Genomic DNA, 13,785 nt, shown 5'->3' with positions numbered 1-13,785 from the left:
CCCTTGGACCTTAAAGACAAACTCGTGACAACTTTCCTATTTCCAAAGAAGTTTTAAGAGAAAACCAAAGGCATTCTTCCCAATGGAATTAAGAGGTAACATAGAATTCTGCAAGTCCCATCCCCCAGTAGATGACCTCTCTCTCATCATATAACTGACAAAAGGATAGAAAGGACACAAGATCCCACTGTACTTATTGTTTGCTGACAATTTAAAATAAGATTTAATTTAGAAAAGGAAAATGACACCTTGAAGGCTTTTCTCCAACATAACTCCCATGCAAATGTCAATATAAGATTTCTTAAAAGATAAAACAACAATGATAACTGTGTTCAATGACCTCTCATCATATCAAATGATGAATAAAAGGTGCTCACCATTCTGAAGAAAATCTAATGCAGCATCTGAAGGATTATCTAAATACGAGTTATCCCAGATGTTCATCTTTACAAGTAACATTAGGTCAACCGTGGACTTCTAAATGAGATCCAAACTACTCTAAAGCATTTAGCATAACTGTCAACATAAGAAAAGTCAAGTGGATGATAAATCCCTATGGTATAGTTTATGACATGCAATTAAATGGACAACCCATAAAGCTCATCCAGAAGTGTATGCATCATGGAATGGCATTATAAACAGACAATGAGTTGGACCAAGAATTAAATAAAAAGAGTAGAAGTGATTGTTTTCCATTTGGGAAACTATAGTTACTTTAATAATCTCAAATTTCTTCTGGAAGAAAGACCCATTTTAAAAACACTATCTTGACAGTATTGTTATATGGCCAATCATGAAACACTACTGGCACCAAAGAACTGGAATTAAGAAACATTACGTAAACTGCTTAACAGAAAAGAACAGAGGTAAAGGACATCGTTAGTGAAATGTATAACAACAACAAAAGACAGTGGGCTCATTACATGGTGAACATGAGGAGTAACCAGTGGACATGTGTGATCCAATGGTTTTTTGTTGATGAAAAGATGGAAAGGAAAGAAGAGCTCCAGCATACTGGGTGGTAGCAAATTTATGAAAAGATATCCATAAGTTTCTAAAGGATGGGCAAACTGCATTGAAGGAGGGAACATACCCACATGCATGAAATCACAGATCCATTTGAGTATTTGCTATATGCAAAGTACTGTAAGGTAGTTGAGATACAAAAACTAAAATGTCAACCACTCTCTGTCCCCAAGAAACTTCCAAGAGTCTAATGTGGGAACAAATTATGTACACAGATGACTAAATAATTTCAGGAGGGAAAGAACATTAATGATGGAGGCATTGATAGCAGTCGCATCTGAGCAGCCATATCACAAATACATACATGTGAAAACTCGTTAGGCTTTGAAGATACCCTAGATACTCCCAAGATACCCTAATTAAGTTCTTGAAATGGCCAGTCAACAACCTATGTGGGGGGGGGGGGGGGGCCAACAGTTTGGAGGGTGTGGACTTCTGATGTTACCACTGTGGGAACTCATCTGTAACAGTGTTAGAGAGTTGTCCTGAGAAGCTAAGTGATACATGGTCATACCCATACCATGGTATGAGTGAGAAGAGAAGTAGCACTTGAACACATATCCTCCTTGCTTCAACAATGGCCCTATATCTAACATGTTATGTTGTTTCTCAGCTCACAACTAAAACTTGTCCAAGTGGAAGGACAGTGTGGCTGCCAGCTGACAAGAAGGTGTTTGTAGTTCACTGTGTTAGCTAATGCAAAGAAGACGGATCACACTTTGAATGGTGTTGATAAGTCAATGGAAACTGACAGCAATAGGATGATGATTTCCTGAAGGTCAAGGTGGCTTTGATCTGCAATTAATTTTGTAGAAACAATAATCAGGATACATAGGCCAGGAATTCATATAACTGTACCTCCTCTGCTACTACTTTAGAGAAAAACACAAATGACCAAAAAGTAAAGTAAGATTGGAAATTTTAATGAAAGCAAATTAGAGAGCTATTCCTTAAGTCAATACCTGTTCAGTCCTATGTTTTCATATCTGCAGCTGCATCTTTAGTAGACAGAGCACAGTAACCGACATTCATAATGATAATGAAATGATCAAGAAAAGCTTAATTATGCTGTTGTAATTTAAGAATTTTAGAAGCTTTTGGAAAATTGCCCATAAAATATTTAAAACCAATGAGTTCTATTACTTAAAAGGTTAACCCTCAGTTATCTAGAAAATTTATCTATTCAAGACAGTTTATTCTAGGCTATCAAGATCCTAGGTTTTACAGTATAAGAGAAATTTATCTTCCTGTTATATTTTTTTTCTAAATACTTTGGAGCTAAAATAAAGAACAAAATATCTACCATGATACATCAGCATGCATAAGGAATATTTCCTTAGATGAAAGACAAGAGGAATAATAACAGTTCATGAACCCATTTCTTAGAGCATGAAATTTTATGATTTTTATATGTGGAAAATACTACAGGGGGGAGGAAGAAAGGTACATGCTAGAAGGAAAATGTTAGATTTTCTTCCCCCATAACTGTTATTAAATTATGTTAAACTAGGAAAGCACTTAAGCAGAAAAGTATGAACACTGCCAATCTCGAAATGTAACACTTATTATCTTTAAAAGCATTTTGTTACTTTTATAATACCTGAAGTGATATAATCATGTCAGTCACTTAACCAGATCTTAGAGTATAATATCTTCATCTTAAGTACTATTATTTCCAGTATTTTAATAATTTTCACACAGTCCTGGAATGTGATCTTTTGTGCTCTGATGACACTTAAATTAATAGCATAATTTTCTGGTACTTGCAACAGTTGCTTTCCATTTTGATTTTTTACACTTTTCTATATCTCATACAGATAAATCCTCTAATAATCTTTTTATCTTTATCTCTGGGGAATTCAAAAGGCTACAATAGAAAAAGGAAATATCAAGGGATTATAAAGCAGATACTTTTAAAAATTCAATTAATTTAATACTAATTGTAATTTTGCCAATAATGTTCCTTTAAAAGAGAACTAAATCTTTGAAATACTCAGTTCATTTGATCTTGTTTGCATGCTTCATTGACGTTGGCGACTCTCTCTTACTGTACATCTATATCTGCATCTATTTAATCAAATCATATTTTTTTGTCAAACAAGCCATAAAGAATTTATCATCTCTTTTATACTTAACTAGTTTATTTTGACCATTGCTGACCACCGTTTATTTAAGATATTGAGGCTGCTACTATTTTTATCCATGATAACAGAGTATTTGTCCACAAGGTCAAAATGATACAAACAGAAAAGTATCTGCTTCTGAATACTAACCTTTTCTAGAATTATGTTGGCATGCTGGTAAAAATCTGTCAAGTGCATTTTGAAAATAAGTAGGCACTTAATCTTGCCCAGCTAAGCTACCCTATCTGCTTGACTAGAAATATCAAACTTACATGCAAAAATAAACTGACATCTTTTTATTTTAATCATGCCAAACTCAGAAGTATGGCACAGAATAGGTTGGCAATATCTAGTGTTTCAGAAAAGCTCATTCTAAAAACAAAATTGAGATAATGACCATATTGTATATCTTTGCATAGTACAAAATTTTCAATGTTACTTGTCACTGAAGGTCACTGCTCCAACAAAATCAGCAGATTGCACCAATGTTAATTATCAGAATCATCTTTTAGGTTCAAAGATTTTTCAGGAAGTAGTTATTAAAATGTGTAGTTAAAAAAAAAAAAGCCAAGATTTAAATATTCAACACAGATACAAACCTGGCTGATCCAAACACCTTCAACACTAGAACCACAAGATAAATAGGGCCAGGTATTACCAAGCAAGTTGTTCAATTATTTTTTAGTCATGTCTGATTCATTTGGGGTTTTCTTGGCAAAGAGAGTAGAGTGGTTTGCTATTTCCCTCTTCAGCTTATTTTACATATAAGGAAACTGAGGCAAGCAAGGAAAGAAAGGGAAAAGGAAAGCAGTTCAAATTCAGAAGACAGCATCATGGGCAAAGAACAGCAAGAAAGTCAATGCCACTCAAATTGAGGAGTACAAGGGGAGAGTAATGTGCCAGTAGATTGTAAAGGTAAGAAGGAGTCAGTTGTGAAAGGCTTGAAAAGTCAAACAGAGAATTTGACATTGAACTCTGGAGGTGCTAAGGAGTCGTTAGAGTTTTGAAAAGGGGCATGATATGGATAGACCATAAAGGTGTTAGGCAGACCACGATGGGCTTTCACAACAGTCCAGGTGTGTGAGGATGAGGCCCTCCACTGGGGTGGTGGTAGTGTCAGGAGAGAGAGAAAAGAAAGTATATGAGAGATGTTATGAAGGTAGAAACAACGGGACTTTCATTAGAAAGCTGAGGACAACACTTCCCTACCCTGAGCAAAACTCATCACTCTTACCCCCAGCATTTAAAATATGTCTCCTATTTGCAACTATCCATCAGAAGTATGGGGCTTCACTGTGGCACAAGTAGTTTCAAACACACACACACACACACACACACACACACACACACACACACACACCTCCTCCTCCTCCTCAAGGGCAGGATTTTCTGGCATTAAAATAATGTATACTCAGAGGACATTGTATTTTAAATGTGTCTGTCTTGTTTTGACTCCTTTCTTGTAGTGCCATCAAACGACTGCCCACCCTTTTCCTACTCCTGCTGCCAATTCTCATTGAAGGCATCTAGGACTCCAAAGGAATGGTTTTTAAAGTATACAATTAGCCCTGGAAACCAAACAAAGTAAACAGTCATAGTTTATCACTTTGTTTTGCTAGCAATGCATATCATTTAAAGGGACAAACAAATCATGAAGTTGTGATAATGTACAGGTCATAATTGTATGGAAATTAAGTTACAGGTCATTGACTGACAGACATATGGAGAGGCTCTATATCACTATAAGTGGAAGAGTCCTAGAGAATATTTAATCTAATTCTTTTATATTATGAATGAGGAAGATGGAGATTAAATAACTTTTGCTTGAGGTCACATAGCTGGTGGTAGGGTCAACTAGAACTGTGGCCCCAATCTTTGCTAGAACATACAAAGTTAGAAAGTATAAGTTTGAAACATTTCTTACTCCCAAAGTGTTTAAAATGACAAAATTAATAAGATAAATAGAAATTGTCATCTAAAACATTCTTTTAATTTGTTTTTATACATGCTAATATAAAATATTCTTTTAAAGTTTCCGGAATATGAATTTCTTCTAAATACAGAAGTATTGGTCAAAAGTTTAATAGTTTTAATTTCTTAGGAAAACCACAATAATAACTGAGACTTGCCTGTGGTTGTCATATGTTATTTATAAAGTAATTCTTCAGTAATCATCTACCATAATCATATGACATCATGGTTAATTAGAAACAAATAACATCAACTCCCTTTTTATTTGTTTTTTGTACACTGGAAAGCAGGAGAACATCTTTGTCCTTCAATGTGTGAGTTATGTCAGTGTTTGAATATATAAATACCACAGGTAATGTTTTTTCTTTGCCTCTATAAATTCTGGCTAGCTTAAGAGCAACCAATGAATAAAATGATCGAATATTTTAACTCTAACACCTACAGTTGTACACTAAGAAAATAGAAAACTAGGCATCTTAAGAGCTTCATGAATAATAAGACACTGATAAATTTCTTCAGCTGTTTAAACTAAATTAAGCTGGTATCTCAAACATTTAATTAACATGCTCCATGGAGTTATGCTGAGTCTACTAATACTACTGTGGACTTTAACTCCATGAGATTCCCATTTATTGAACATATATGCCACAAAACTGAGCACTTCCTATATAACAAGGGATATTTTAGGTATTGGGGGGCAGGATGAAAAGGAGAATACGACATGATCATGACCCTCACAGTCTAGAAAGGGAGCTAAGACACACCAATACTTATAATGCTGAGTAAAATGAATGTAGGAGCACAGCAAAAATAAATGAAAGTTTGAAATAGTGGCTCTGGGAATGGAGAGAAGGGAAGGATGTATAAGAAGTATTTCAAAGGTAGACAGAACAATTAAAAGGATGTAGTCAAAGATGACTTGGGCTTATCTGATCCAACTCAACAAACATTAAATGGTCACCAAGCATTAATTAAGCATCTGTCATGCACCAGATATGGCAAATGTTTGGCACAGGAGAGAATCATGATGAAGATGATTATAATGGTTCATCTTTAGAGTGCTTTACATACATTATTTCATTTGATCCTCACAATTCTATGGGGCAAGTACTATTGTTATCCCCACTTTAGAAGTGAAGAAATTGAGGCTGAGGGAGGTTAAAAGACCTACCCAGGATCACATCCTAGTAAAGTGTCTAAGGTGGAATTTAAACTTAGGTCTTTCTTATTCCAAGTCCAGGGCTCAATCCGTGATATTGAGCTGCTCCTAAAGAAAGCAGGCCTTGCCCCAGAAGACCTTACATTGTGAGTTAACTTGGAAGTTAGCTATGCCATTAACAGACTTATAAAGATAAATAGGTTTTGTGGCAAAGATGTTGAGTTCCATTTTGGAAATAGTGAGAGTTGTTGAATGTAAGTGGTAGATATGGTACATACAGGTAGAGATACCCAAGACAGTCAGAAATGTGGGTTAGCAGTCGAGAAGAACACACGAGACTAGACATATAGATTTGGAAGTTATCTTCGCAGAAGTCATAACTGAGGCCTTAGGTATGAAGAGATCACTAAAGAAAATAAATAGAAAAAAATACCTCCCCAAATCCTAGAAAATGCCAATATTTACAGGAAAAAGAAAGAAAAGCCAATAAAGAGAGTTAAGAAGGCATATTTTTAAGAGTTGGAAGAAACTAATTCAATGTTATGAAGATCAACAAAGAAAAATGTTAAGGAGAGATTGGTTGTGTGGTATGAGAGGCAGCAAGGTGGAGATCTCAAGAAGATTGAGAACTGAGAAAAAAAATTATAGATGAGGAGGTCATAGTGACCTTTCAGTAATCAATGTCAGTACAGTTTTGGGAACAGAAGCTAGATTTCAAGCAATTGAGAAGTAAATGGGTAGAGAAGAAGGAAAAGCAGTAAATAGATATAGATTATTCCTTCAAGAAAGGTGGCAGTGAATGGAAGGGTGGAATGGTACAATGTTTTCACCAGGGAAACCTAATTTGTAGGCAGAGGATAGGGAAATATTAGATAAGAAAAACAGGAAATTACTGCGAATATAAGACACAGGAATAGATTGAACTAAAGATATAAGTAAAGAGGTGAGCTCCGTAAAGGAAGTGGGATACTTCTATAGGAGAAAGGTAGATTATGAAAGAGAAATGTTTAAGTGAAAAGGTTAGAAATGAGAGAGCATGGTTCTATGACTTCAAATTCAGTAAAGACTGGGTGACAATTATTCAGACTTTATGATTTTCTATATATATATATATATACAGTTCACCTGTTAGGGATAGCCAGACTGGAAAGAGATCATTACATCCAAATCTTCGATCAACTAAAAAACCAATTAAACTATGGAATAATGAAATAATGTAATTCCATACTTCTTTATCTAGTTAGTAACTACCTAACAGAAAATGCTGTTTCTTTCTCGCTTGTGTATTTTTATTCATATAGATTAATCTTTAAGAAAGGTATTTTAAATGTCTAGTTAAGACTAATAAAGAATATTATAAAGTAATTTCAACTCAAAACCTTATAGGTGTTACTGATAAACGTGTTATGTTTATGCCACTGAATAAGATTCTCCACTATTTTACAGCTTAGTTCAAGCAATGGCAATATCACAGTATTCAATGCACCAGTGACATGTTTCTCTGTACATAAAGACATCCAAAAAAAATGAAGTTTAAAGCATTTGTTCATCATTTGCTCTTGGTTCATGTGAGATATGTAGTACTGTAAAACTTAGCCATGTTTTATTATAGACATCTCATGGGTAATTTATAAATTTTTAATGTGGAAAAGCATGAACTACAGAAACGAAAATTTAAAAAAACATTCATCTAGCATATATATCAGAACTTAAATCAACAAATGGAAATTGCACACTAAATGCTATATTAAACTGTAGGCAACAAATAGCAAATTAGTGAGGCTCTAGTTTATTCTATTTTTGTGATAAAAATTAACAAATTCCTTAGCCTAAGTATGATCAACCAGCAATCACCAAAGCTAATGAAAGAGACTATTAGTACATGTAATTCTAAATACCATATCACAAAACATCAGGATAAACTGTCTCAAGTTTTACTCCCATCATGGCAAGAGAGAAATAAAACACTACTGAAATCCTACTCTACTGCCTCCTCATGGTGCAGCAAGGCTCTGGAAATGTCTCCAAAAAAGAATTCATGACAGAGGTATTAAATTCAATTTCTTCTGACTCCCATGAAATCTGCTGCCTTTTTTGCCACATCACTTTGGCAATGACAGGATTTCTTGGAATCTAAAACTAAATGTCTTATATTTCTTAAACATATTTCAAGGACCCATGACTTTATTGAGATGAGTACTCTCTTCATCAATGTGGATCACCACTTTACTATACCTTATTAAATGGTGCCATGAGTTGCTGTGATTGAAAAAAGTCAAGTTCTGGTGGCCAACCCAGTAACAAATCTCTCCAAATTTGCCTAGGCAGTCCTCAAACAACATTTCCAGCTTGGTAGGACTTGCAAGAGTTTGCATCGTACTGGCATGACCTTTTAAAATGGCATAGTGAATAAGGAGCTGGTTTTGGAATAAGAAAGACCTGGGTTCAAGTCCCATCTACGACACAAACTAGCAAACTAGCTGTGCAATCCTTGGCAAGTCACTTAACTTCTGAGTTCCCCAGACAACTCCCTAAGACTCCAAGTTGAAAAGCTAAGTACTGATTTGTACTGATTTGAGGAATTTTCTCAAAAAGAGTTTCCTAGAGGCAAGCTGATGGTGCAGTGGAAGGTGCTGGCCCTGGAATCAGAAAGATCATTGTTTAAATCAGAAACTGATACCAACCAGGTGTGCAGCCCTAGGTAAGACACTTAACCCCTCTTTGTCTCAGTTTCCTCAACAGGTAAAATGGGGATAATAATAGCACCTACATCCCAGGGGTGTTGTCAGGATCAAATGAAATTATTGTAAAAAGCACTTGGCACATAATAGACACTATATAAGCACTTATTCCTTCCCTCCCTCCTTATCTGCTTACTCCAATTTAATCACTGATTTAAGTCCCAAAATTTATATCTAGAAGTTCTATTTTTTAGTAACAATGACTTTCCTTAGTATTTCTAGTCAGAAAAAAAAAACAGCTCATTATTTACAGCTAATTTTTATGTAAACTGAGGTAAAGTATAGTCACAAGACTTATTCATGTTCATGCAATAAAGTCAGTGGATGAGTTGTAAACAAAATCCAGGATACCTAACTGTTACTCAGCTTCTCTAACTAGGGAGTCTCCACTATATAAGATAAATGTTTCCTTTAATTACAAATATTTTATTCACCATCAGATAATCAGCTAGAGGCCTTTTCCATTAAGTTCTTGTACTTGTGTTGTTTTTCCAAGATTATCAGATTTTCACAACTTATTATAACATATGAGGTCTAAAAACACCAAGAACCTGTGGCAAGTCTATTTGTCCTAGGCTGAACTATTTTAATAGAACATGTGCAAGCCAAATTCTGATTACTGGTGCCTATTTTAATGTGGCGAAAGCCCTCATCAGCATACACTGATTTTGATATAACTATTATGTCCCTGACATTGCTATATCTTACAAAAAGGTTCCATCCTTCAATTCATAGTTTCATCCATTACCAATTTCCCCAGAAGAACCTAAGTAGAGAATGGCCAGCACCAGTGTGGGAGGTTGGTTTTGGTTGGTTTGTTCCGGTGTGGTTTTTTTAAACCATATTGAGCCACATATTGAGAAATGAACATGATAGGCTGCTTATATGATAAAATGTATAAAAGAAAATCCATTGGGTTAATGAAAAAAGTAAATAACTGAAATAAGTAGATGCTCAAGTCCTTGTCATTGAGAAGCACTTTTGTGTTTATTTGGCACATATAACAGCAGCAGAGGCAGCGGCAGCAGCAGCGCTGCCCTTGGTGCTGATTTCTTACTACTCTAAATGTCTCCTCCGAGCCAGAATACACTGGCTGTTGCTGATCACGCTGTGAGACACCTGCACTGGCTACTAGGCTTGTCATGACGCACAAAACCCTACCATCTTCAGCTTGACATTGTGCAAGTTATAATTATTCATCCAAATGAATATGTCAGAGCAGCAGCAGCAGACCTCTCATCAGAGCAAAAGAAAAATACATCAAAACATTATCAACCCAGCAGGAAGACAGGGACCATAAGGAAAATTACCCATTTTTAATATGGATGCCACAAAGCCATGTCTATTATTTTACAAAAAGAAAAGAAAATAAAGATCTTCTAAATTTAAAGTCCAGGAGCACTAAAACAGAACTTGAAATAGGTAAGACCAGACAGTTAAAAAAATCAATTACCTAAAATCTATTTACATTATCATTAATGAGATTTTGTATCTATATTGTAGCAGGGTCATTTTTGCTGCTTCAGGAAAGAGTCTTACCAGTGTTTCCATTAAAGGTGACCTGCAAATGTTAAAATTTTTAAAATAAAAAATAAAGCCTTTCAAGATAGAATTTGTGTGCCAAATGTCCCAATTAGTAAAGGAAATGGAACATTCAGAAAAATTAACCTGAAAGAATTTCTACTTTCAAGGCCAAAACCATTATTTCCAAAACTCTCATCAGCTCTCAAAGAGTCTTAGAATTCATTCTAACTTCACTAACAACCTTTAATCTTTTTTTCCTCTCACAAAATCATATGAATTTTAGAATATTAATTCTTGTCTCCTATACAAACCAGAAAGATGATGAATCCAAGTAAAAATACATCTTTCAAAATGAGTCAAACTGTAGCTAATAGGAAACATCAGAACTTACCTGCGGTGTCCAAGAAACAGAAAATGGAAGTGGTAAATCCACACAGCAATCTGGTGATTCTGTTGGATACTGTGGGGAAAAAAAAGTGACAACTTCAACCATTCCTTCTCCTCTTTGTCTTTCAAGTTATATGGCTTCCGTTAAAATAGAATAGAAGACTTGACTATTTCCAATTCAAGAATTTTATATATAATTTCCAATCTGGCAACCTCAGAACGCTTCTGACATTGTATAAACAGGTAGTACTATAAGACTATAAGTTCCATGAAGAGAGAGGTTGTGTTACCTAAACTTTGTGTCAACCGTAGCACCTTAGCATAGTATTGTACACATGGTCAATTCTTAATAAATGCTTGTTGTTGTAATCTCTTAAAACTATCAAGAAATATACATGAATATAGAAGTACACTGAAAATTATACAGAAAATTTTTTCATCAAAGCATGACTTTTCACACTGACATATTTGCATTTTAAGATGACACAAAGATTGAGATTCACTTAAAAAACAAATAAATTCAAGTATATTAAAGATGAAATTAATGAAAGGAAAAGAAAATAATGCAAAGACTAGTCCATTCAGGGTTGATAAAGTCCAAAACCTAAAATGATCTGACGTTAATAGAATCTTAAATCTAAAATTAGTCTCACAAAGTGAAATCTTTCTGGAGAGGAAAGGCTCTTTAACCAGTCATGACAAAGAACAGGGATTAAAGCTTCCAAAAGAGGCCAAAGAATCTCTCTAGGGTTTTAGATTAGGAAGAGATAATCACATCTTAAAGAGTTTAGGTGGAGTCCATTTAAAGGAAGTTGTCCAATATTTTCTCACTTACTGAGAGTCTAAATCTAGGATTCTTTACTTGCATAGGTAATTAATTATAATTTTTTTCATTATTTTTCTTGAAGGAGATTGGATTTTAGGAACAAAAAACTTTCTGATAAAAAAAGATATACACTGGTTTTATGTCTTACATTAAATCCCTTTTCTACCTCCTAATTTTAAGTATTTTCTTGGCTAAGCATAGAAGTAGCAGGTCACCAACAAGAATTTAAGTTGAAATTCATTAGCACCCCAAAAGATCTAAATGCTAAAATGAAGGTTTTATTCTGCTGAGTGCTATACAAAGAAAGGTACTGATTTAAGCCTGTTAGTAACTTAAAATCTAAAACTGATTCAATTCAAAAAATATTTATTGATACACTAATATAGACTGATATGTAGACTGCTTTAAAAGAAAAAACTACAGAACAGCTTTGATATGATGAAGCAATAAGAGCCAACTGACAATCAAGTCTTGACTGATTAGGTTAATGGAGGGGAACAATAATGCAGATAACCTGAGTCTCAGATGCTACAAAAATCATTTATATTTAGCACTGGAGTGTATTTTTGTATTTATTTTTTGGTAAATATATCTGACTTTCTAATAACTCACATCACTTCAAACAAAATATAAAAGCATGTTATAAGGCCCCCAACTACTTCAAAAGTGGCAAGTATTTAGTTTCCCTATTTTGTGCACTACTGCCTGCTGGGAACAGTCAGTTAGTCCATCAATAAACACCAACTCTCATACTGAAGCAAAGCACCAAGCAAACACAGCAAGTGGGCCATGAAGTTTGCATTAAACATATAGCATTCATGGCTTTGGATGTAAATGGAAATAAATGTACGTAGGCCATTATGTTAAGCAGAAAAGCATCTTGTCTTACCAGCAAATGATATTTTAAAAAACCTAAGACCCTTTATGGTGTTTGGAAAAGCACCTGAGAAAGGCTATACATGACTTAGGAAGACAGCTTACACAAGAGAAGCAAAGTGTCACATAATTCTCAGATAAATATCTTGAGGCTTCAACTAAATCTAAACAATTTCACTATTTTCTTTCACTTCTGTTTCTATGAAGATCTTTTGTAATGCTAAAAAGACAGACTTTAAAAACTGTAATAATGACAATAATAACAAACAAAATGAAGAAATCTCATTATCCTCTTAAACTTTCAGGTCTCCCAAAGATCAAATGGAAGTCAATTCATTTTCTCTATTTGTTTATTCATTGAAATGTAAAGCCAAGCTAGGTTTTTTTAAAAAATATCAATCTAATAAAGATTAGAATTGATGCCCATCCCCATGCACTCAGCCATTTCGGTGGGTTTTAGAAATATAAAATATAGTTCAAGAATTTTAAATCTTACTCTCTACTTTAACTTTTAACTTAAGCACTGAAAGACACTGCTTCTTTTTTAAACCTTATATATGAGAGAGAACTTATCAGACTTATTTAGCTTAAAGCCTCTCATATACCTATTCCTGAAACAGAATGCTGAGTTCAAGGTGAGAGTTCTTATGTCACAAGACATTATGGTCTCTTTAGTAGGAAACTGCTTTGAAAAAGGATCAGTTTTTTATATGTTGAATATATGAACTAAGCATTGTAAATCTTTTACAATGTATCTATTTCCCTTTCAGTACTTCTGATATTAGACTAAATAATATAATGCAAGTAAGGTAAAGAAGAAAGGTAGAGCATGTAAGAATGACGTAATGACTTTGACACATCAAAAGTCTCTGCTTAAAAAAAATCCACAACTTCATATGCTTTCAATTCAAAGTTAAGCAAATAAAAAGTAAATTAAATGCCTAATCTTTAACCTTGATGGGGTCCTATCAAACAACTATATGCCTAAATATAATCTAGGTCAAAGTAGACATTAAAGGTCTGACAAAAGAAACAAAGCTCATCTCTACTCAGGTCCTTTGCCTTATTTAACAAGTCAAGTGCTGTTCTATTTTTGAAGGCAAAAATACTTGCAAATGAATGAGCAGAAAATTTTTTTCAGATAAAACTATC

The 13,785-nt window shown here is 34.3% G+C and overlaps 1 protein-coding gene across 2 annotated transcripts in view; it reads right to left on the bottom strand.

The window, feature by feature from the left end:
- Positions 1-13,785, bottom strand: part of FANCL (FA complementation group L) — an 85,678-nt gene that overhangs the window by 22,446 nt on the left and 49,447 nt on the right. For both annotated transcript variants that reach the window (XM_072635505.1, XM_072635506.1), the window contains exon 7: positions 10,936-11,004. In XM_072635505.1, the coding sequence (XP_072491606.1) occupies positions 10,936-11,004 (69 nt within the window). The remainder of the gene's footprint in view (positions 1-10,935; positions 11,005-13,785) is intronic.

Source organism: Notamacropus eugenii, chromosome 1, assembly GCF_028372415.1.
Source record: "Notamacropus eugenii isolate mMacEug1 chromosome 1, mMacEug1.pri_v2, whole genome shotgun sequence".
Taxonomy (NCBI): Eukaryota; Metazoa; Chordata; class Mammalia; order Diprotodontia; family Macropodidae; genus Notamacropus; species Notamacropus eugenii.
The sequence above is the reverse complement of the archived record's forward strand: the minus strand, read 5'-3'. Positions and strand labels throughout refer to the sequence as shown.